We start from the raw sequence: 25113 nt of genomic DNA on the forward strand, positions 1-25113 counted from the left end.
CAGGGAGGATTTGCAATCTGAGCACACATATAGTGTGGTAAACTGATACCGCTACCTCTGTTCAGAGAGACTTAGACAATTAAACTGCAGAGGTCAGATATGAGTTACTTAGGAGGGGAAAGCCCAGATCTGCCTCATCTTATTCTACCCTCAGTTTTATCCCCTTCAGTAACATTAGATATTCTGGCAGTGAATATCCCCCAAAAATCCATACTCCTATCAGCTAAGAACTTACTCCTCATGCTGAACTCACGCACGTTATACTTTGGAAGGATGTTTAGGAACATGCACCAGATGTTTCCACCACATATAATTTTTATACATGGGATATGATTTTTAGCCAGGTAAACATCAGAACTGCAGTGAACAGGAAACAGCGCTGCAAGGATCAGAGCGAAAGAAGCATTTTTGGTGGTAAGTGTCTGTCCTCAGAGGCAGCTAGCAATTAAACAGCAATTAATCATTAAACTTCATAGGCCAAATTCTTCCCTACAGCTGTTCCATTGAAACCACTTCATTAGAAAATAAACTGTCCTTGTGCTGTGGAGCTTGACCAGCTCGAGTTTCAGTTATGCAACTAGTAATACCTTTTCTCATCATCAAAAATGCTTGGTTGTGCTTTTTCCATGTGTTTCCATCACCCACACAACCACAAAACCACCATGCAGTTCTGTAAAATGGTACCTTCTGTTCACAAGAGGCCCCTTGTTCAGATAGCAAGAGAAGAAAATTACTGCATCGTATACCCACCCCTGTTTTCAAAAGTAAATTAAAGATAATTCTTTCATTTCATTTCACAGCTGGCAAACCCAAGAGCCCACAGAGAGAATTAGTTTCTATAAATATTCATGTCTATAAATGCCAACTAAAACTTGGCCTAAGAGTGCAATGAAACAAGAAACACAGCTCAGCAAAAGACATCCTTTCTCTCCAGCTCACCAGGCAGGTCTGCTGCCCTTGGACCAGGAGCTCCACTTCGAATGTCCGCTCCAAAGCACGCTGCCTGCTCTTCAAATATTAGGATAGTTTTGTGCTGCTAGAGCACCTTCATAGGCTCCTGAAGTGTACTGGTCAGTTCCATCCTCTGTTGCAAGCCGAAGGAATTGTGCCAAGACATTTAGTTCAGTTACCTTAATAAAGCAAGATGAATCACATCTCATTTAACACCGGAACCCCAGTTAGATATCTGAGATAGTCACCTGATGCTCTGTTTATAGTCAATAGAAGGAACACACCACCTCCGGAGGATCCTTCGTCTGATCTATTTTCGAAAGAGGTGAATCCCCCTCCAGAAAGACTATAGCAATTAACATAGGCTTGCATGTCTTTTTTCACACCAAAATTAAGGCAACTGAATCACAGCCAAAAATAACATTAGACCTATACTCCCCCTTTCACCGATATGCTGTGCTAGTCTAGATCCTCCCCTCTTCCAGGAAGTCTAACTCCCCAAACTCTACAGCGCACACTCCTGATCCCACAGAACTTCTATGCAGGGATATATTGTTATTGCCAAATCACCTACACAGACACACACACACACTTTCAGGTTATTTTCCCATGCTGCTTTTTGGCTTCCTCGTTCGGTACTCCTGGGGCTGCTATTTGTTTCTTTCAGGACTCTTTCTAAAGAGTTTCACTTTGTTCTGTCTTCCCGGCAGGAAATGTCTGCAAGAATTAATATTCAAGAGAATTTGTTGTATCTTATATCTTGTTGCATTTTATGCAACAAAACACATCAGTGGGATCACAATGTGTCTATCCCACGTTCCCTGTCAATATCAAGCAGGGAACCACGCCTTACTCTGCAAAGAATGAACAAGAGACACTTCAGCAGTCGTTTGTTACTTGAAGACTTATTTCTCCTTTCATACAAATGCCCCTGAGCAATATGAGATGAAATCACAAAGTGCTGAAATGGCACAACTAATGAAGATGTTCCTATAGCATTCATCTTCCAATAAATAAAAATGTAAATTTCAGGAAAGCCTTACACACATTTCTAGGCATTTCACTGCAGCAGACTGACAGACCTTAATGTATCATTGCTGAGAAAATATTTTCATTCATTTTAGGAAATATTTACTGTCAGAAAAGTACCTGTTGAAGGGTTTTCAGGATGGGTAAGCACAAAAGCTCTTTAATGTTATGCTTGCCTTTCATGAACTGTATCTCTATAGAACTGATATTTAAGAAACCTATATATTTCAGTAACCTACTTTCTTTATGAGTATTTTCTATTAATAAGGCACTATTTATTCCCGTGGTTATCCAAGGGACACATGCATTGATGCCTTCTCTCAACTTTTTTAACATCACGCTATGATGTTTATATTTTCCCTTGTATCTTTTCTGTAAATATATACCAAAGATTGTTACATTTAAAAAATTGGTAACAAGTTGTCAAGATGCTATCTCCTAAGTTTACACTAGCAAGCAGTGCAAAACCTTACCGATACGAGCAGAGCTGTAGGGTGAAACACCTGGCACTAAGGGCAGAGCTTTCACAGCACTTTTTTGTGGCTTTTACTTCCAGTTATTTCCAATCTCATCCTGTAAACTGAATTTGCATTAGCACTTGGAGTACATTAAATGAGCTCCTGGAGTTCTTCTGACTCAGTTTTATCCCAGACAAAATTAGTTTATGTGCTCTGAGATGCAAACTGAAGTGCCGTAAGTGCAAATGATCAGAACATTCATTTCAAGTGCGTTCCTGCTCTAACCAATGCACTAATGTATTTGCATCCGTAGTTATTCAGAAAAGAAGGGAATCCTGAAACCCTGATGCTTGTCCCCTGCTACCTCCACAGGACCACATTTTCTCAGTTTTTTCAGTCTCAGTCTCTAAAATTTTACACCCTTGAAGTCTGAAAGAAATAGAGCCTCCCACCCCATTCACCTTATTTGCACATTTAGAAGATGGTAAAAGTTGATGGCAGAAGTCAAGATGTGATTCATAATCCCTACCTGGGAAGCAACCTTATCCATACAGACACCTTCAGATGGATTTCTGGCCCTGTTTAAGATCCTCGCAAAACTTTCACCATCTAAAAGAGGCAAAGATTTAACCCCTAATGTTTCCAGACATATCAGCCGAGCTGTAAGGCTTCTAGTTATGTTTCCTAGGACTCAAATTCATCTGGTCATAGTTACAGCCATAGTCCTGAAGACACCACATGCTCATACTCAATGTATACAGACAGGCATAGCTTCCTTGAGGTTAACCACTTGTCAAATTATTACATCCATTAGTAGAATTTGCAGTCCTTTAAGAAACCACCCAGCATGGTTGGACTCCAAAGAAAACGTATTAAGAAATCAGAGGACAAGAAAAAAATTATCTAATTTTGCCACTGAATAATTTATGATTTTTTTTTTATAATGCAACTACCCATTCAGACAAATTGCCCAAGAATTGCCTTCTGAAGGCTTTCCTTTCCTAGCTGACTGCAGAGTAAACTTAAGTAATTAGCTTAGAAACATGCAACTTTCAGATGGCCAAGATTACCTTAGAAGATTGCCATCAACACACGAATCATTATAGTTCTATAGCTTATTTTCTGATTGTTACTTTTTCTAGCTTTCCAACTTTCAAAAGGAAAGCTAACATTGTTGCAAAGCTTCTGAGGATAAAACCTTTACTTTCAGTCTGCCTTTAAGAACAGGGCTTTTCAACAACTCAAAATGCACTTATTCTGCTAGTTTATTGGCAAAGACCATGACAGGTGCTTTGCCCAAAGCCTCAGTGCAGTGCTCGGGCTAAAAGATGCATGAAGAAAGGGTACTACCAGGAGCAAAATGTCAAAGCAGAAGAATCCACAAGCTGTGATCTTGTAGCTGATGCCACCTTGGCAACTGCCTCATTGACTGGAAAAGTCACCATTTTCACAACACTGGCAACAGAAGCGTTGCAGAGCAGAACATCTTGAGAGATTTGTGACACACACAGATACCATTTCTCATCTTCATTTGCGGATGCTGACTTCAGATAGCTGAAAATAAAGGACTCTATGAACATGATGTATTCAGCCCACTCATGGTATGGTTTTAACCCTCTCAGAGTCTGGATTTCTCAACCAGGGAACTGTACCAACTGCTGATTCTTAACAAGATAGCTGCAAGGTAGCCACAAACAAGGACTGGAGATGGGGAGTTCGCCACTATTGAGATGTAGCTGTTGCTTTGTTACTTTGTGTCCCTTGGACTGTTATCTAAATCAACCACACAGCTGAGTTATCAATTATGCCACTGATGTAGCAAGGGATTCAGGGAACTCGGGTAACAGAGAGATCGGCTGTTAAAGACCAAGGTATGCTGTTAAGTCCTTAATGATAATTAAGGACATGAATTGTGAGAGAGTACAGCTAGTCAGAATTGAGATACAGTGCAAATTGCAAGAGCAGGAAAAAAGCTGACTTTTCTCTCTACTGGAAAGTTTAATGGTCATGCTCTTGATGGCATTCATATTTTTAAAATAATTTAAAAGCTACAACTATAAAAAAGCAGCAATCACTAAAGTTGCCAGCTGTACTCCTGTATCTAAGGAAACTCTGCTTGGGAGTTACTGCTACTTGCTTTGTACTTGAGATCTGCTTAGGGGTAACATGAAAAGCCTTTACTGTTATACCGAAAAAGTCAAAGATTTACCTGACAGAAGCATGACATAACAGATTAAGCATAATTCACGGTGAATACAGCTTTATGTTATAATCAATCAAACCTGAAAATTCCTGGAGAAGAGAGAACCTAGCCATTTGGAAACTAAATAATTAGGAAGGTCATAAGTGTTGCATAATCCCATGTAATGCATCTCACTGGAGATGGGGAAAACCACTCTCCAAGCTGCTTCGTGATAACACAAACTTGGCTTACCAACGTAAACGTGTTTATGTGGAAAATATTAAGGCAAAGTTCAGAGCTCGCTTGTCTGCACGTCAGAAGGTATGTTTCAATCATGTCAGCAGAGAAAAAAATAAATAAATAAAGGAGAAATCAGTCATGTGTCACAATTAGCAAACATAAACATTTTGCAACCAACCTGTAGCTTGAAATTTACTTGCCCAAACTAGTAAGTTTACAAAACGCACGTTCCATGGCAGACAAGAATGATTCACAGCCGATTCACAAGAAACGCAACGTCTGCCCGGTTTTTGCCTTGACAATACTAAAAATGCCCTCACACCGATACTGTGGAGTTGTTGCCAGGATAATTCCCAGCGAAAGGCGCGACCAAGCCGGGGAAGCGGGGAGCTGTAAGGCATCGCCCCGGCGTCTCAGGCACCCAGCATTATTTTTTTTCCCCCACTCGTTTCTCTCTGAAAAACTGAAGTCTGAAAAAGGATTAAACCATGGGGGAAGAACAAAATAAATAAACCAGAAAAGCTGAGTCTGGTCATAGGCAATTAGTTAACGAGACAACAAAAACCAGCAGAGAAAAGCCGAGCTGCAGCACGGAAAGGGTATTTCGCCCACCAACCAGGCAAACTCCCAGGGAAGGGGCTGCCTGGCCGTACAGCAACACAAAAACGCACTTTGCACGGAAACGTGCCGGCTGAGCCTTTTAACCCCCAATTTACACAGCGCAGACACACGCCCGCCAGCCAGAGGAGCGGCGGCTCCCCCTCGCCCGGCGCTATCCCAGCCGCAGAAACCCGTTTCACAACCGGCGCGATTCCGCGGACTGGTGAAAAGAAAACCCCAGCCCGGAGTGCCGGCGGGGAGGGCGGGGGGGTAGGTGACCACCGGCAGCTTGCACACGCCGTGACGGCCCGTTAACCCCTCGGCGGCCGCTGCCAGGCGGGGAGCGCTGCCGCGGGGGAAGATGGCCGGGGGTTGCTAGGCTGCCTGCCGTAAACAGCCTGCACCGCGCCGGGCGCCGGGGGAGGCTGTGAGGGCCGGGGGGTGCAGCAGGGGCCGGCCGGGAGCCCCGGCCAGGGAAAGGCGCCGGAGAGCCGAGGCGAGCCCCCAGCGCCGCAGCGAGCTCCGCGAGGGGGGCAGGCTGCAGCCCCAGCTCCGGCACCTGCCTTCGCCTCAGCTTTCCTCAGCTCCGGTCGCCCCCCGGCCGGCAGCCCCCTTCCCCGGCTGCCAGGAAGGGAAGCGCGGGGCCGCGCACCCCCCTCCCCCGCGGAACCTACCTGCGGAACCGCTCCGCGGGGCGACGCTGCCGCCGGCCGCGCTGGCGGACAGCGCGCTGAGGGGAGGCGGTGGCGGCCCGCCCCCCCCCGGGCAGCGGCAGCGCGGGGCCGCCGCCATTGGGCGCTGCCCGGCGGCGCGGGGCCACGGCGGCGCCCCATTGGCCGGGGGCGGCCCGCGGGGCTGGGCGGGAGCGGGCGGCCGGCGCTGAGGGAGCCGCGGCGGAGGGCTGAGGGGACGGCGGCCGCTCCCTCGCCGCCCGCCTTGGCCCGGCCCGGTGGGGTCGGGGCCTGCGCTTACACACGCCCGAGTCAGCGCTGTCGCCAGGCTCAGGGACAGCCGCCTCGGAGAAACGCAGCAACGTGTAGGTGAAAAATTATAATGCGAAAAAAAACCACAAACCCCACAATCATTTTGCTGTGCGTGTGTGTGTGTGTGTGTGTGTGACTCAACCGGCATTTTCATAAATAGCGTCGTATTTTTGTAAATTTGTTTGCATTTATTTATTGGCAACTGACCATTTTGTGTTCCCACTTTCAATAGAAATTAATAGGCGTCTCCATCCTTCCCTCAGACCCTGATGAAGCCCACAGACCACCAAATACCCCCGTAGTGCGTATTAGTAGTTGATTTTAACTGTTAATGTTTAAAAAACTAACTGCCATGTCTGTAACCCAAACCATTTTCAAGCCGTAGTAGCATTATATATAGTATACTATATATGTAGTAATACTGTAGTGGTATTACAGTATTGCTCTATACTATAACATACAGTATTACTAGCAATGTACATCTAAAACACTACTCTTACTTCTGCCCTCAAAGATCTCAGGCTGCAACTTGCACATGCCAAGATATTTATGGAGGCTTTAATTTCTAACCCTACTACAGCTTCAAGGCTTCTGCTGCCAGGCGGGCTGTGGGGGACAAACGCGTGCATCACGCCTACGATGGCGAGCGAGCGCAGATGGGTACATACGCACCCGCACCCTCGGCACATCAGGGAGCGACTCGGGATTGCTGGGGAAACGTGTCACCAAAGAGCTTCCTAGAAAAGTGAAGCCTGCAAGCTGAGAAATGTTAGTAACCTTAACAGCTGCATGCCGTTATCGTAACAGCCTTAATTAGTAGTGTGGGCTGACTGTCAAGGAAAAAAAAATGTACACAAGTGTATCTCTTCCAGGTGAACTGGTTAGAAAGTGCTCTTGTAAAACACTGGGAAAATCTCAAATGGAAAGCGCAAGATAACCACGCCATTATAACTGGTGACACACTCGGCTGCTGCGCGTAGCTGGTTCATCTGATTTTGTCTTGACGGAGCTTCCAAAGGGGTCTGAAGGTTTAGAATTGGTGCGTGCTGATCTGCGGACATGCATGAAGCAGCACACCGCCACCCCAAGGAAATACCAAAGCCTCCGGGATACGAGGCGGGGGGGGGGGGGTGGTGGGGCGGAAATCTCCACTGGCACAAAACACTGACACGAGTGCCAGCTAGAGGTGGTTGCGAGAAGATAACACACAACTCAAAAACACTCCCCAACAGTAGTCGTAGGTCATGCATAGTGTTATCCAGCAGTATAAAACGCCGATTTCCCAAACCAAACTAGGGATTCAAGGCTGGTAGCTGTACTCATTTACACGTGTAAAGGTTAACTACAACACAAGGACACCGGGTAGTTCTGCTCAAGTACAACTGGTGTCTTTGTTTCTTCTCATAATTATTTTATGAGCCAGGAGAACTACAGATCAGTTTCCCAGTTGTTTCCCTCTATCTTCCCCATCTTTAATAAATCCTGCATGCAGGATAACATCATCGACCTCCACTGTGCTGGCCTGGGAGAGATCCTGACTAGAAAAAGACTCCAAGGCCATCAGCCCTTTCCTGGTTTCGGTCAAGTCCTGAACCCCATTTCTTCTTTTCCTTTTTTTCCCTCGTTTATTTTCTGAATAGCAGCATCAGGATCAGCCATTACAGAGTAACTCTTCCCAACAGCGCTATGACCCTGTAGTCACAAAGGCAGCTACAAATGCTGTCACAAAACAGTCCAGCAGTGGCAGTGGTTGCTATATCTTGCATCACTTAAGCATACAGTATGAAATTTCATCGATCAGGTTGTAATTAAGACTCAGCACCAGAAATACAAGTTACGTTTTCCATCTGTGCTGTCTTTTTCCCCACCAAGCATGTTGACTAATAGCCTTTAGATAGTTTAGAGGTTTAGGAAAGGGATGTTTCTTCATTTAAAAACTCATTAAAGGCAAAAGGCTTGCACATAATGTATTGCTCTTTTAGCACTTTTTCCTCTTCTTAAGCTGGCTGTAAGCGCTAATTACTTTTGCTGATATTAAGTAAACTGCAGTTGCATTCAACATCCTTTCAAAATGGGGAGGGGGGGGAAGATGATTTAGAACATTCGGTTCTCTTAAACTATTTATTCCATCAAAGTTATTACACCATTACCACAGCATCAGACAGCTCTGTTTAACATCATTATTATATTTGGACTTGTAAGAAATGTTTACTTTTTTGTTTCTGAAATACTTTTGCTATTAAGATCTAGAATGGAGGAGCTAGCATATGACAGATTCTTAAGTTTTCCTGAGTCTTCTCAGAATTAAAAACACAGAGAACACTTTTGGTCAGCCCTGAAGCAGTCAGGCAGTTGGACCAGATGATTGTTGTAAGTCCCTTCCACTGAAATATTCTATTCAGAATATTGAATATTGTCAGAACGTTTCACTATTTCAGTATTCTGGCATCAAGAGTCAGAAAAAAAGGTACTCTGTTTCAATGCTTGCACATTAAATTTCTGGTGGAAAACTGCTATTCATACAATAGAAAGGGAAGCTAGAACATATTCAAACTTCGTTCTCCCCAAAGTAAGGAGAGGAAAAATTATTTTTTTTAAAAAAATCAAATACACTCCAGAGAGTCTGGTTTGCCCACTTCAAATATTTTGGATTTAAAGAACAAAAATTATGTCCCTCCATTTTCTAGAATATGACATAATGGTGCATATTAACCATAAAAATACAGCATTCTATTGCAAGTATTCTGACCTATGTTGAAAATATATTTATGATGGGACTCTAAAGGGTTCAAGCATGTGAGATCATAACTATAAATACAGGTACTGAATAACTAAAGGCTAGAACAATCCTGATTTTAATGTATTTTGAATATAGACATCACCTGACTTTTTGTTCTTTCAACTTGACAGGGTTTTTAACGTTAATATTTCATTATAAAGACAATATCAATAATTCATTACATCTTGAGAAACTCTTAATCATGCTACCTTATTCTAACATGAAACAATGATTCTCATGCAAGCTTTACTGCAGATTTGACTGAAATCATCAGTTAACAGAATTCAATGTATTTCATTGTATTAAATGAAGTGAGGAATCGTGATTTAATCCTTCATGATATCGCAACAGAGGCCCAATTCAAAAGTGTACAGAAGCACTTCCAGAACTTTTTATCCATCTGGACCCACTTCCATGATGAAGTCTGTACTTCACATACTTCTTTATGCCTATCACAAAGTACAGCCTCACAGGGGTGTTTGTTCATGTGTGCTCCTCTGCCCATGGGTTGATACCGACACAACACAAAGAGCAGTAAGAGAAAAATAAACGCCTTGTGCCCAAAGATTGTTTGCTTAGCTTCCTTACCTCATAGACATGTGGATGCACACAAACAGACTTGGCTTCAGCTGACACAGCCGAGCCTGAAACATCACGCGTCAGGAGAGAACTGTGTGTCTCGCTTATGGCAAGACTAGTTTGAAACCAATAGCTCTGGGACAAAGACACTGTTTCCAGCATGGTAGGTCATCACCTTCATTTCCCGTTCATAGACTGGGCATTTTCCCCAAGGAAAGAAATTGCTCAGGTGTCTGGGTACCTTTGTTTTGCCATGTAACAGCAAACCAATGCAATCAGTAGCTGCAGAGCACATTCTGCCAGCAATTCGAGTAAGTGAAGAGTTTGTAGAACAGCAGTGCTAGGAGTGTTATGGCTAGTGGAGGAATCTGAAAGCATCAAATGCTTAATGTGAGAAGCATATGCAGAGTTAAAGACCTATCAAACATGTTCATTTACGTAATTTGAAAACTTCCTTTTCTGTAGCTGCAAGATTTGGCATGTAGAAATTCTGAGGAGACAGTGGAAATGAGTATTTTGTCATGCTTACATAAGGAATAGTATTTGAAATTTACAGTCTATCTTTTGTTCTAGCATCTTTCACAGTATCAAAGAGAAGACTAACGAGACACTAATGTGAAATGTTAAAAAAGAGGATTTTTTTAAAAAATATTTTTTTTTAGTTTACTTCTCTGTTCATTTTCTGTATTTACCATAGATTCTTCAGTTCTCAGCCAAAGGGTTATTTGCAAACTGTTTGCTCTAAATATGAGAGCTGTATTCTATGGTGCTGAACTGGCATCACCAGAAACATTTAAAAGTATTTCCTATCAATCTATATTTTGGAACCAAACTGACAAACATAGTGAGGAGCTAACCTTTGGGGGCTTGTAAACTCAAAAGTAATAATTAGGCCCCAAAACAGTAACAGAAAGAAATTTTATATGTGCAAAATCATATAAACAGTTTTTCTGTCTCTGTGGGGCTTTTCACTGAATATGCAAGATACCAGAGTAAGCAAACGAAGTTAATAAATTGCACTCGCTAAAGTGTTTGTTAGTTGAGAGGTAATAAATGAAAGCAGGTAGTACATGAAGCAACCCTTCTTCCTGCTCTATTTTGAAAGGTTCCTACCTACCTGCACCCTCTTTCTTCCACAGAGTAAAAGATCAGACTCCTAGTAGGAAACAGAGTAAGACTGTTTGTTTAGCAAAGGGGCAGAAAAAGCCAACACAGCTGCATGCAGTGAGATCACCACATTTATCTCACTGGGTCTGAATTCTCTTACTGCAGTCACCTCCCTTCTGTGCAATGTTTCCCAGGTTTCAACAATCAAGTCAGATTTAAACTTATTTGTAAGAGACATGAAATCCTTTAGTTACCCCCTTACATTTAACACTACACTCTGGATTCCACAATAAAATGTATACGTACTTTGGTGTGGGTGTTCCTCCTAATGGACTATGCAGTCCTATAATCAACGTGATGAAAACCAGAGATGAAACTAAATGGAACCTGGAAAGAATTAACTCAAGTCCTCTCGATCTCACAGCACCAGTAATGAACATAATCAGCTACTGGAAAACTCACCAAACATGTAGATTTTCAAGCCTTTAGCCTTTGAATTCAAAGGTGGATGATTCTCCAAGAAGTATCGTTTTATTATCCAAAGTTATAAGCCTCAGAATGGGACATGCCACATGATTTGTTAGTTTTAACATTAGCTAGAATAATGACTTTAGGGTCTACGAAATGTATTTGATCTGCCCCCCTCCCCCAATCCATTTTTAATACTAGTAATGCAGCAAGCTTTTCCTTTAAACTTGTTGTTGAATAGACCTGGGGAAACTTTCCAAATAAAGTTTTATTTAGAAGCACTTAAAATGCCATTAATGGAATTTCAGTATATAGCAAAGTCCAGAACCTACTGGACATAAAAAAATACTGTAAAATATTGTAAAATACAGATTTCAAGTTATTTGGATAGCTCAAATATTCCATCAAATGGTCTCAGTGAAGAAGTGATTTTATAAGACATCTTTGTCACATGTTGCTAAACATTTTCACTTGCTTTAGTTGGAAAGAATTTGTACTTTAAGAAAATCTGGATTGAACTTTGCAGAAGTAGCCAGTCCTGGAAGCTATGCCCAACCAATCCACGTTTTATCTGTGCATAATAGCGCAAAGTGTGTTGCAAGGCAGACTAGTGTGACGGAAGGTTGGTGGATATACATACTAAAAAAGCTTTAACAGTCCAGGGAAGGTAATTCTTTACCAGGTCTTTCCAGAAGCTACAGTGATTTTTGATTTTGGAATTCTGCTCTGCAAATACATGAGAAATGAGAGTACTGAATTATTTCATTTTGATAAGTAAGTTTCTGAAGCTCCTGCAACCACTCTTTTCTCTCTCAATGTATATGTGTGTCTATATATATACACACACACACGCATACATACATCTCTAGATACACACACACACATCTTCCCACGATGTGACAATGACTAGAAGTGTGGAAGTTACTTCTTTCCTAATCTTTGAGATCTAAAATACTTTTTAGCAAGTCCGAGTCACCATTTAGCGTCTGGTGCCACCTTGTGGCTGCAAACACACATCGCAGGTATAAGTTTTTTTGCAGCAGAAGCCATTAATTAGAAGTAATAAAAAGAGAAAGATTTTTATTGAATCGTGTACAGAAATGGAGCTATATTCATAAATAACAGATGGAAAATGGAACATCTGATTTTACAGTACAGTTTATGCCTATGTTTAGGAGGAGGGATCGGTATGAAGAAAAACAAGCATGGGGGAAAAAAAAAGAGGAGGAAACGGGGAAAATGCCTCACAACAGAACTGGAGAAATATAGTTTAAGTGTCTTGCGAGACAAAAAGTAATATTATGCCAAAATATTTTCAAAAATCTGGAATTGCAACTTGTGTTATGTAGAAAGCCCAAAAAGCTGGGTAGCAAAGAAATAAAAAGTGCGAGCAACTTATCCCTTAAGTGGAGGTCTGCCTGAATGCTGCTGCACTCAGCAAAGCTTACCAAAACAAGCAGCAGCAGCACTGATACCTTTCAGGGTAAAAACATTCTGTCTGTGACTCGCTACAGATTTCAGTTACTGTGCTGTGGAGCTTAAATCACATTTACCTCTTGCTACATGAAAGGCAACTACAATGGTGCTCCATCTCCACTTTTTTTCTCTCTGAAAACAAAAATTAAGACTATACATTAAAGTATTCATCACATGGATAGATGGTACAGCACCCCCCTTCAACATAGCTTTGGAAGAAAGTAATTTACAAGTCTTCTGAATTTTTTGTTGCAGAATACAGTGATTTTTCCTCAATTATTCTTTATAAAAACAGGAATTGAAGTCAGATTTCAGAAATGCTATTAAGCTCATGGTCATTTAGAGATGAGGAAGAATTTTTTGGCGTTATACCAAATAACACATTCTAATCAAGCAGGTGCTGCAGGTTTGCAAACTATAATTTTAATATTTTAATTTTAAATGAAGTGATTTAGACTTAGCAGAATAAAACAACATAAAAACCCCCAATAAAAACAGACAATCCAACAACCAAGCCACAAAACCAAAAGAAATATATGAGTTATCAATGAACGTTATTCAGTGGCTTCTTCTTTTTAATAAGCCAACCAACCAACCACAACAAAAAAAATCCCAATACAAAAAACCCACCCACAAACTAAACCCAAACCACACCTTCCCACCGCAACCCCCCCAATCATTCATAAACCTGGTACTCCGTTCCAACCGTAGCAAACAACTCCCTATTGACCACAGGCTACAAGTAAAACAAGGTTTTTGGCACTTCTGACCCCACCTCACTTGAGCACATCAAATATCAAGCCAGCAGCTCTTTTGGAAGGTGAGGGATGCCCTCACTACACTTAAGCTACATTAGTCAGACTGAAGCTGGGTTTAGTACCTGCAGTTCCTACCTGCAACAGGTGCTATTGGCAGCAGCAGAAAACGTGGGAAGCCTCCAAATACTTCAGAAAACTACATAACATGGGCTGATAACCGAGACAGTTCCCTTATTGGTGCCTTCCATAGCCATTACCATTGCTCCCTCACTCTCCTTGTCCCTGTTTTCTTCCAAATCAATAAACACGTTGGAAAGCAAGGCAACATAATACATTTATGAGAGAGGACTCGCTCCCAACAGGTGGAGCCTGAAGGGATGAGTGGGTTGGAAAAGGCCTGAGAAGCAAGCAAAATTGGCAGTTTGGAGTAGTCTCTCCCCCAGTACGTTTCTAGTCACTGTATTATCTTTGCATTAGTATTGCAAGTGCAATAGTAATCCTAAAGCTACCGGCCACTGTTCTTGAATCACACAGTAGTTCTGCATCTGCCACACACGGTACAGATGCTGTAGATGCTGAAGAAGGGGTCACACACATACACAACACACGCACACAGAGGGCAAATTTCTGGCACAACTGAAGATAAACCACATAATTTTCCATTCCCCTTTCTATGCCACTCAAATTAAGAGATTTACTTTTCGAAGAGGAATAGAAGTGAAAGAAGTGTGAGTATAGAAAGGGATGCATTTAGCAGCGGCATGTATCAGTGCATATGACTGACAACTGACATCCTCTTGTATCATAACCACTGTGAACAGAGGGTAACCACACAGGTGGTATCTTTATTTCACAAGATTAAAGATACAGTACAAAATGAATCTGTACATCTTTCTATTAACAGAATTTGTTTACACAATTATATTACATTTGACCAGCCTTTATACTGATTTTAAATACAAAATAAATTTACAAAACTCCTACAAGACCCTTTAAAGAACTGCAGCTGATAAAAACAAAGGGTTCCCCCAATAGTCCCTATTTGCCATATGCATTTGCAGTAGTTCAAATCAAACTAAATCTTTTTAGTTTAATATTCTCTGAAACAAAAATAGAATTTCAGTTCATTGTTGCCTATATAAAAAGGAAGCAACTTGCAAAGGTGAGTGTGATCCCCTTTTATAGGCCAAAACTAGCATATAATCGGTGGAAACTAGATAATGCATAGTCTTAAAAGTCCTTTCACAACCCATCTTTTAATATTCTTCTCTGAAAAGGGTAACAGTTGATAGTTTTTATTTTTTATTTGAATAAAAGTAGTGGACTTATGGAAGATGCCTAAAAAAAATGAGTAAAACTGTCTTGCAAGTGTCTCATTGGGATGTTTGTATCAAAGGCCTTTTCTACTACGCTGTCCCATAGTGGACAATACAAAGCCAGGAAAATTATTTCAACAGACAGTTCTGGGACAAGTTTCAGAGTGATGAACTTGAATCCTGTTTTCTCAACATTCAGCATTTCTTTCAACCAGCAAGAACAGCCAGTGCGTGTGATTAATAATTTGAGGTGCAGAACAGTGTTTCCCCCCCTGACTTTCCACAGTTTTCCTACATTTAGAACTCCTAAAACCAACAGTTACTGCTCTGCAGTTCCATTCTCTGTGCAGGGAGAAAAAAGCATGTGTCCAGGAAGGTCAAACAGGCAGGCTCTGGCCTATGTTACTGTAGACAAAGAATACATGTTTTTCCATTCAAAGCATACTGAACATACCCAGAAAGGCTTCTCTCAAATCAGGTTTCCCTTCTAAAATGCTCCTGCATGTACACTGTAAGACAACCCGTGTGCTACCAAATGGGAATAGTACTTCACTGCAGTAAACTGAGCAACCCAGCTCCTTCAGGAAAAGAGCTGCTTGACAAACTGAGTGCACGAGAAACGTATTGCTAGTAAGAGTTAAATATACTCCCTTCGAAATGCAAGTTTCAGAACAGGGTAGCAAGGGATTGTCACAAAAACTTAAATCATGTTGTAGACAACTGATTTAGAAAATGTACTCATTTCTTTAATCCCTGAGTTAACTCGCCATTACTTATGGTAAATACCTTTTTACTACTACCACTTCACTCAAATGAATGTCATCTGAAAAAGTTAGTGGTAGTAATTTGGTGGAAAGGAAAAAAGCAGGATAGACTTCCTTATTGCTTCTTCATAAAAGCAGTTCTTTAAAGTGAAATAACTTGCTGATCTTCAATCGTTTTCTTCTGCTGATTTCTTGGATGTAAAAATGCATCAGGTTCAGTGAAAGTCAGCTGTAAGGCTGTCACATAGCAGCAATGATGAGAGGTTCTCATGCAAACAGAATTTAGTTCTAGTAGATCAAACAACCAAAATATTTTAATAATGCAGTAAAAAATTTGTTAAACATCCTAAGAGACCAATACCAATGAACCGATGGTATTTAACTGGAAAACGTTTTCCATATAATCTTTAATTTATTCATGCCAAGCTAATAAAAGCTATTAAGTGACAGAGGCAAAAATACTTCAGAGGGAGTGTTCAGAAGTCACAGATATCTTAGAAATGCAGCTGGGAGTGCTGTACATTTTAGACACTACATTGAAGTTCAATACTGTTCCATCTGCTAATGATGATGAAGTCTGAACAAGACATTCCTCTATCACATGCTGCAACCCTCCACACTAAAATGAAAGATTTGTCTTCACATAACCAGCATAAGCATTCTGAAGTATTGAGAAGTTCTACCTCTATTTCAATACCAGTCATCCATGACACTTCAGTTTACAAAAGAGTGGATTGCTTCTTTCCCAAACAACAGATCTATTTGCAGCACTCTCCTTACAAATGTACTAAGTATAAAACCATACCAAAAATCTCCATTCTAAATAAAGCATATTGATATGTTGCTGCCAATCCACTGGAAAAATATTTGCAGGGAAGGAAGCCCTTAATCCTTTAAACACAACAGCTTTTGTCAGAAAGCAGCTAAAGCCTCTTCATTTGTATTTCGTTCAGCTTTATGACAGTATATTCAGAGGGTTTAATGCTAATACAGAAACAAATATTTAACCGCCACTGGTAAATAAGAACAGAAACTTCTGCATTTCTTGCTTCTAAACTACTCCCCCACTGCTTCCCACTCCCAACCCCTGAAATTATAGTTCAATGAAAATCGTTACTAAGTGAATATTCCTCTTGCAGTCTAAAAACATCAGTCCACAGGTCGTATTCTTTACATTCACTAAAAGGCCTTTGCACTGACCTGGTGGTATCAAGAAGCCGTAAACGATTAGTCTTCTTTCTCTTTGGATTTTCTTGTTACAAGGGATCCTTAGGATAGCGCAGCCAGAGACGTTACTTTGACTTTCTCATGTATGCCAGGTACAAGAAAGGTTAGTGACAGCCAGAGCACTGCTGTGATTGAACGTAGGATTGTTATCAGTCAGCCAGACTTTGGAGGAGCATCACTGGCATAAGCCCAGGCCTTTTTGTAGAGAGTATGCATCTTTGGGGCCCTTTGTTTGGTCAATGCATTAAACAGATGCATGCATGAGATGCCACACACGTTGCCCTCTTGCAGTGCACATCACCTACAGGACTGCTGAAAATTAAATACAGAACTTTCACCTCTAAAAAGAAACAAAGAAAAAGGTAAGCTAATTCACTCACCTTTCTGGCTCTGTCCTTTTTTCAGTGGCCATAATAATACTGGTGCTTTCTGCAATCTAGACTCAGCCTCTTTGTAAGAGCAAGTTTAAATAATTTAGGAACACTACCAATTTGGTTTTAAGTCATGAAGTATTGCAAAGTACAGAGGCTCCAAAAAAGTTTTAGAAGGATGCGAGAACTAGGCACCGTGTAGCTAGTTTTCAACTGATGAGCTTTACAGACCCAATATGTCCCAACCTGCCTCCTGGGCTACATACTGTCTGCTGAGAACTGTCTAGTCTAAGGGGAATGGAGGAAAATACTTGAAACAAAAAAAGCACAAATGGAGAGTGGCATGTTTGCTGGCTTAGTTTTACAGAGTTTATAAATAATCCATGTTAAACCATCCAAGACAGCATAAAAGACCCAAACTGTAAGAAATACTAAGAAATAACAAAATAAGGATTGTAGAAATACTTGGGATGTGGACCAGAATATAAGTTCATACAGCTCTAGTCTTTTTAGAGTTTGAATATAGTTCAGCTTCTTGGACTTAAATTGGCCATGAAATTATTATTACTTTTATATAGGGCAACTGCTATCAAGCAGGCAAAAACCTTCCAAAGCTAGCCTTCTGCTCTCTCTAGCAGATGAAAAGGACTGAATAAAGAGGAACTAGATACAGCAGGCAACATTTTTGTAGTAGCACTCTTGTGTTTCCATGAAAAAAAGCCATAGTGTTATTCCATTGGCACTGAAATAACATTCAAATCAGTTTCAAAAGAATTTTCTTATCCCTGAAAAAAGGCATCATTCTAAGCAGCTTTCAGACTTTTTTTTTTTTAACTTCTTTGCGCCTCTTTTGGGGGAAGGACAGTTGATCCAAAGTCCTAAATCACAATGAAAATTGTTCCTTTTGGAAAAATCCAGTTCTTTCACTGAGGCTCTTGTTGCTATTGCGGTGGTTGATGCTCTGGTGGTGGTTCTTGTTGAGGCACAGCTGGCCGCAGTCCTGCTGGTCTGGGAATTGCCTGATGCTGCCTTTGTCTGTAAGCTATAATTGTTCCCAGAAGCAAGGCGATGATGGTCATAAGGTAAAGGTCCCATTCAGGCCCCAGCAGCTGGTCCATATCAATATGTGAGAATACCTCCCTTATCTAAGAAACAAGAAGTTTACATCATCATGTCAAAGAGCAAGAATGGGAAGTTACTTTGATTTTAAATTTGTCTTGTAACATTTTTTCATGTACAAGTACCAGTTTTAAAACTTCAGTAGCTCTCTTCCTCTCTGAAAAAGCAGTACCACATCAGTGACATTCTTAACAACTAAATGCCATTAAGACTAAGAGCCATGCAATACAGTATGAGCTATCCTATTTTCTGTTTTAGAGATCAAGGTTCACGATACATAGCTTTATGGCTTTCACAGAGCATTGAAGTACAGAGTTTAAATCAGAAGGAGGTAGGTATGTAACCATACCAGTTGTCTTAAAGTTGAGCAAGTACTACAGACACAGAGGTAGTGAACTGCTCAAGCCAGCAGGAGACTACCATGAATGACAGAACATTAAGCCCCGGGATGCTTATGTGGCACAATGCTGAGGTTTGTGCAGGTATGGTACGGGGAAGGTAAAGTGACTTGCTGTTAGTTTTTGACTGAACTGCCTTTTTATCAGACTTCCATTCACATTAGCATTAGCCAACACACAGTTTATGCTTCATTACTGTATCTGATGGCACTACAGAGTCATTGCCAACTTAAGTTTGCATCAGCAGATTTAAAACTTGGAATATCTGTGTTCTGCATACTAGCTTCTGTGAGTGCTACATGGATGTTTGCTCAATTGATTTAGAGTATTTCAACTGTCTGCTCCTGAAAGTCCCCTGTCTCAAGACTATTAAATTCTGTCAGACTTACCTGGATTGCTTGAACTTGCCAGTGCTGTAAGTGGTAATAACTTCTGTATCATTTGAATTTATTAAGTAAACCAAAAGGCCGGAAGATGTCAGAATACTGACAAATATTTCAGATACTATATAGAAAGAATTTACCTAAGTTCTAGACAAATACTTTTTTTCACTCAGTAGAAGCTCTGCACAATGGCTGAACCATCTAATACAAATAATAATTTTTTCCCCGACAGAAATTAAAGTACAACTCAAGTGGGATTGTTACAGCTGAATATAAAATAGCATCAGAATTAGGGCTACAAAAAAGTATTTATTTTCTTGAACACTGATTATGTCATTGTAATCATCTCCTTAACATTGCTAGCAGATGGTCATGGATAAGAACAGTCAAACAGGTTAGGGAAATTCTTTTCAAGGGAAGAACAGCACAGAAGAGCACAGGCTGTGCATATTTCAGTTTCACACAATTGCACAAATAATAGGAATCACAGCTTCAGTAATTCCCTTAATATGCAACAATACAAACACAACTATCCTGTTTTCAGAAGGTTCAAGTAAGACTTCTGCTTCAGTAAGATTACAACTCATGTTTCTTTGAAAACTAGCCATTTGTTGTTTTTCCTTTTAATTCTGGAAGACTTACATTGATATCTCGTACATACTGCAAAGAATAAATCACTCCAAGCTTGCAAAGTGCTAGGAAGACTGGAACCTGAGCATCTGGGCTTGCTTCAGCTGCCATGTCATAGAATCGTTTTGCAAGATGAATATCCTAAAGTTAAGAAAATACAAAGCTTAATTTTGAAGAAATTGAAAAATTAACCATAAAATCTAGAGCTTTTTCTAGAAGGTATTGTATACTGTCATTTCAATACAAGGGTTTTGGTCAAGTTCAACTCTTTCTTCCATAGTGGAGCTATAGGAGAGGGAAGTATTATTCACCTGCATAAAGCATGGCTGCATACACCCATTGTGAGCCCCTGTGTACTCATTTCAGCTACCTATGTGTAGCCATCCCTGCTTCGGATTGGAGAATACTCTGTGCAAACGATAGCACTAGGACTCACTTTTCTCAAATTCTTAGCAGTTACAGTAAACATGATGGAATAACATTTTTCATGTTTTTATTACTTGCTCTGAATTGGGTTGATTTCAAGGCAGAAGCAAAAGTATAAGTCCATGCCTGAAAGGATTTTTTATTTTTTTTTTTAAAGAAAACATCCCAACTTTAGCACTGTTACTTTTAGCTGCAGGCTCACTTTCAAAAGTTAACTAGTTTTGAGGACTCAGTTAAAAAGAGAAAACAGTCCTACAATAAAATCTGAAGATAAACTTCAGAAATAATTCTGTTTGCGTACTGTATTTTCACTTCTACAGCTAGGTGAGCATGCAGTTTTCAAATGCTGATCGCTTGCCGCTGCCCAAGTACCAATACTGAGCTAAGACTTGCCCTTCACTGCTCTGACCTTTTGCCAAGAATTTAGGGGAAAAGAAGCAAAAATTGGTCTTTTACTGAACCAACACAATTAAAAGGTGCATACCTAGCCAAAACTCAATGTTGAAGCTGACTGAAAATAAGAAAAATTAAACCATTTCTTACAGTTTCAGGTCACCCAGAAGATATTACTAAAATCATACATTAATTGCATGAATTAATGATACATTAAGGTAAGGTAGGCTGCTCAAAATTAGTATGCAAATACTAACTACATTCTTTTGACACATACAAGAACATGGTGCTCTGGATTCCCTGTTTTAGTCAATTACTGACAGCAATATGCCATGGGCTTCCTTGGAGGACCAGATATACTGCCTTCTTTTAGGCAACATAGTTTGTAAAGGGAATTGTGGCCTAGCCCGATTTGAAGATCCATAGCTAAAAATTGTATTGTTGTTGGTGCTTATGGCTTGTTACTTGAAGATGCTCAGAACTTGTTTGCAAAAGGTCACGATACAGAAAACGAATTATCAGCGTTTCAGAGGACGAGAACAATCTTGTGCCAAAACACTCTGAACCTGGAGCTGATGTACATTAACTTCATTACACTTCAAAGTCTTGAAAGCATTACTCGAGCATATGGCACTCTTTTTGCCTATCTTCACAACTGTGGGCAAATAGCTTTTTTCCCCGTCTGTGCCTTATTTCTTCACGTAGGTAAGCGTGAAATGGATATACATATCCATCTGCTACTGGAGAATGTATTGGGAGACATGCTAACTCCTACAAAGTGGTTATATAGTGCCTAAAGCCCAGTAGTGGTTATGGACTTAATCTAGTATTAGTAAATGCACTGCAATGGAGCAGACTATTAGCCTACAGCTTACTCACCTGCTTGATTCCCAATCCCTTCTCATGCATGTAGCCCAGATTAAACATTGCTTGGGCACTGTGCTGTTGCTCTGATGCCAGTCGATAGTGAATAAATGCAGTTTCGTAATCAACATCAGTACCAAATCCATAAAAATGGTAATCTCCAAGTTTAATTCTTGCAACTGTATATCCTATAAACCAAGAAACAACAACAAAAAAATAGCTAGGCAAAGAAAGCCTGATATGGGCTTTAGTATTACTTTCCACAGTTTGCATGAACTGTTTCCCTTTTTTCCTCTCACATAAACTCTTTATAATTTATTTGGGTTTTTGTTTTGTTTGGTGGTTTTGTTGTGGGTTTTTTCTTTTTTTTGTTTTTTGGTTTTTTAAATTTGGTTTAGCTAACCAAAATGCAACCAATTTCTGTTTTCAGGGAAGTCCTTTTCCCAGTAATGCTACCAACATTTTTATTGCTATTTAGTGGGATAAGTTGAAAACCTGTGTCATGTTGTTCATAGCCACTTATTACAGGAAAACTTTTCATTTACTATATAGCCATTAAAGGCTTCAGCTTTGTCTTTAAAACAGAGACACTGCAAACCTGAAAAATAAAATTTTTCATCATCATTTGGTAATTGAATACTTAGCCATTCCATCCTCTCGATTTCTAACTTCCTACTAAAAGCCAAGTAGGTCTGAAGATTTTCAGACAAAACCCTTGGGATCCACTGCATGATACACTTGCTCTTAAGCAAAAAGCTAGCGTCGAGACATTGATGTAGATGCACCCATACGAAAGTTAGAGACCTCACACTGAGATATTTAATTATTAAGTTTAGTTTTACTTATTTTAGGATAGATCACAAGCACCAGAGTTTAAACTTGGGTTGGCTGGACACGAAGATATCACTCTTCATCACTGAGCTTTGCTTGCTTTGAATAGGAAACTGCATTTCTTATAAATGATGACAAGTACTAAAATCCTAGAGAATACTTTGTACCTATTTTTCCAAATGGATTTATTTTTAGAAAAGTCAGTGTAAACATTCCTTATGCTGTTTAACACTGCTCTATAATTCCATATGGAATGATAAAAGAAACACACCATACATTGTTTTAGTCCCTTTAATCTTCAGGATCTCAGAACAGCTCAGAACTGCAAGCCTATTGCAATGACTTTATAGCTAACAGTGGAACAAAGAACAACTACCCTATGTGGAATATAACTAATGTTGAACAGAAGGAGGTAAGCTTTCCTTCCTTCCTTCCCTGTTTCATAAAACCCATGAAATTAAATGTTAATGGCTCTACTAAAAATAAACTGTAATCAGAATTGTGATGTATGGAACATACCTTGAGAGGCTGCTCTATTCCAGTGAAGCAAAGCCCGAGGATAGGTTTCATTTTCTCCTACTATGCTAGCTTCTTCTAGAGAAGAAAGTAATTCAGTTAAATAGGAGCATGGCACACACACACAAGACCACAAAAAACCCCCACGCTCATACTCAGACTGCTGAAAGGAATTAAAAACTTGAAGTAATCTGTGCTATAGCACAAACAAGATTCAACTCAGCTGAAACTTTTAAAAACCAATTCATTTATTTGGTTTTTCCACATATCCGCCCACATAAGAGCTAGGAACACACTGTACCATTTCACCCTGAAATACTGCTTACCAAGCACCTCTCCTATTCCTGCTGTAGGAGATTCTGGGGCATACTTGAGGAATGCCAGAAGATGCCAGTCTTAAGAGCACACAGTTTGGGATCTGACAAAGCTGCACTCAAATACAAGGCTAAAGTATAAGCTATTTTAGTTTGAACGTTTAAAAAACAAGACTAGTGAAGTAAAATGAAGGCTTAAACTCCTTAATCAGCCAGAGCATGCATATTTGACACAGCAGTGCTACAGCTACTTCAGAACAGAAGTTACTTTACTTGTCCATAAACCGAGGGTTGCTGAAGTATCAGAGTTCAGACAGCTCAAAGGATTTGTAACTTCTTCACTTCTAGTTTAAAGTATGGTTTCAGCTATACTATCTCAGAGTTGACATACAGATTTTCTGTATAAACTGTATGAAGTAATTTTAAATTAATCTCCAGTCGAGATGCAGACACATCTGAGTAATGACAATCAGAATTTTAACCCAGGGAAAGACACTATTTCTTTGCAAGAATGCACTCCCAGCCAAGACTGCCATTGTTGTAAGCTCTTCTCAAGATGAACCACTAAGACACCTTCAAAAAACATTAACTGGAAATTAAGATAAGCAATTAAGACAAGCCTATTAGCCACCAATAGCTGATTTTTATATACAAAGCCCTAAAGCTGGTAATGAGACACCTAGATTTCTGGATTTGAGATCCAGAAAGTTTAATACACTGGGTTTTGTAGTTTCTAGAAAGATTTGTCACTTGTATTTCCATTGTTTCCCTGTGACCTCAAACTCTTAAAAAAAAAATAATATCCAAGCTCTAGCCATCTAGTTGCAATCAGAGACCTGGGACAAGTTTTTTCAAATATAACAGAACCAACTACCCAGCTCTTCATCCCTGCTTCAAGAGTAGTATGAGTAAAGTTAAAAAAAAAAAGTTTGGAAGAAAACAGTGCTCTGAGAAAAGATGCTACAAAATAAAGAGCAAAGGAAACTGAAGCTTATATGCATAGTAAAGGCTAAAGGTAAAACTAATGTAATTCCTACTTCACAGATTTAAAAATAAAATGTTAAGGCTGTGTTTCAGAAGTCCAGGGAAGAGAATTTTCACACTGTACAAGTTTCTAAAGCATTCTCTCCCTACCCCATAAGTCAGAATTTAAGTGTATTCTAACTTTTAGGCCAGAAAGTTAAGTGAAAATTAAAACTGACTGCTTTCCAGTGTGAAGAGCAGGAAAGAGGACAAGAGTCTCACTGAAATTCTGACTGAACAAGAGCTATGTAATTGTATCTTCAAGCACTCTAGCGTTCTACTAAATGGAGGCCAACTCCAAAAAATCCCAAAATACTTTCAGTACAAATTCAGGTCCTTACTCTGATCAAGTATGAAAGCAGCATTGCTTTGTGCAACTTCGTAGCCTTGTTCTGCCAGAAGAAGATACTGAACCACAGCAGAATTTGAATCACCATCTTTATAGCTGTTGTAGGCAGTCATCAGTCTTTCAGACCAACGCCCTCGTTCACATACGTTCTTAAACAACTGCATAGGAAAAAAAAACAAAGGAGGAGAACACTAGTCAAGAACTTTGGAAATTTCAGTTTTGCAAGAGGTAAACCTTGTTCAAAATGTTTACATATCAGAGGAAAAACCTGACAGACCAACTCACTACTTAAGACAGGGTTACTTTAAGATACAGGTTACGAAGCAAATACATGCCACGATTCAGATGCTTTTTCAGACTTATTCTTAATATCAGCTTTTCTGTTACACTCAAACTCATATCTAAATGAAGAATTCAGTACTTATAAAATACCAATGTTTGCTATTACATTCTTTTGTTTTTCTTCTGTTGATAAAGCAAATACAAACCTTCCTTATCAACATAAAAATATTTTTCTCATGAGATACAAAGAGTTTGATAATAACCACTTTTCCTTTTGATAGCCTTGCTCTGCAGTCA

General features: G+C 40.0%; 2 protein-coding genes across 5 annotated transcripts in view; both read right to left on the minus strand.

The window, feature by feature from the left end:
• STON2 (stonin 2) overlaps nt 1-6289 on the minus strand; it is a 76291-nt gene extending 70002 nt beyond the window's left edge. The window contains exon 1 of one of the 3 annotated variants that reach the window (XM_055716973.1): nt 6135-6289. The gene's annotated coding sequence lies outside the window, so the exon portion shown is untranslated. Of the gene's footprint in view, nt 1-4872; nt 4894-6134 lie in introns of those variants that run through there. The other 2 variants (XM_055716974.1, XM_027804697.2) reach the window with 2 other exon arrangements.
• Nucleotides 6290-14435: 8146 nt separating this feature from the next.
• Nucleotides 14436-25113, minus strand: part of SEL1L (SEL1L adaptor subunit of ERAD E3 ubiquitin ligase) — a 34099-nt gene continuing 23421 nt past the window's right edge. The window contains exons 17-21 of one of the 2 annotated variants that reach the window (XM_055715875.1): nt 24527-24692; nt 22852-22923; nt 21517-21689; nt 19831-19959; nt 14436-18433 (exon numbers count right to left, since the gene is read on the minus strand). In XM_055715875.1, the coding sequence (XP_055571850.1) occupies nt 18230-18433; nt 19831-19959; nt 21517-21689; nt 22852-22923; nt 24527-24692 (744 nt within the window). In that variant the 3' untranslated portion in view covers nt 14436-18229. Of the gene's footprint in view, nt 18434-19830; nt 19960-21516; nt 21690-22851; nt 22927-24526; nt 24693-25113 lie in introns of both variants that reach the window. The other variant, XM_055715873.1, reaches the window with a different exon arrangement.

This window comes from Falco cherrug, chromosome 7 (genome assembly GCF_023634085.1).
Source record: "Falco cherrug isolate bFalChe1 chromosome 7, bFalChe1.pri, whole genome shotgun sequence".
NCBI classification, from domain to species: domain Eukaryota; kingdom Metazoa; phylum Chordata; class Aves; order Falconiformes; family Falconidae; genus Falco; species Falco cherrug.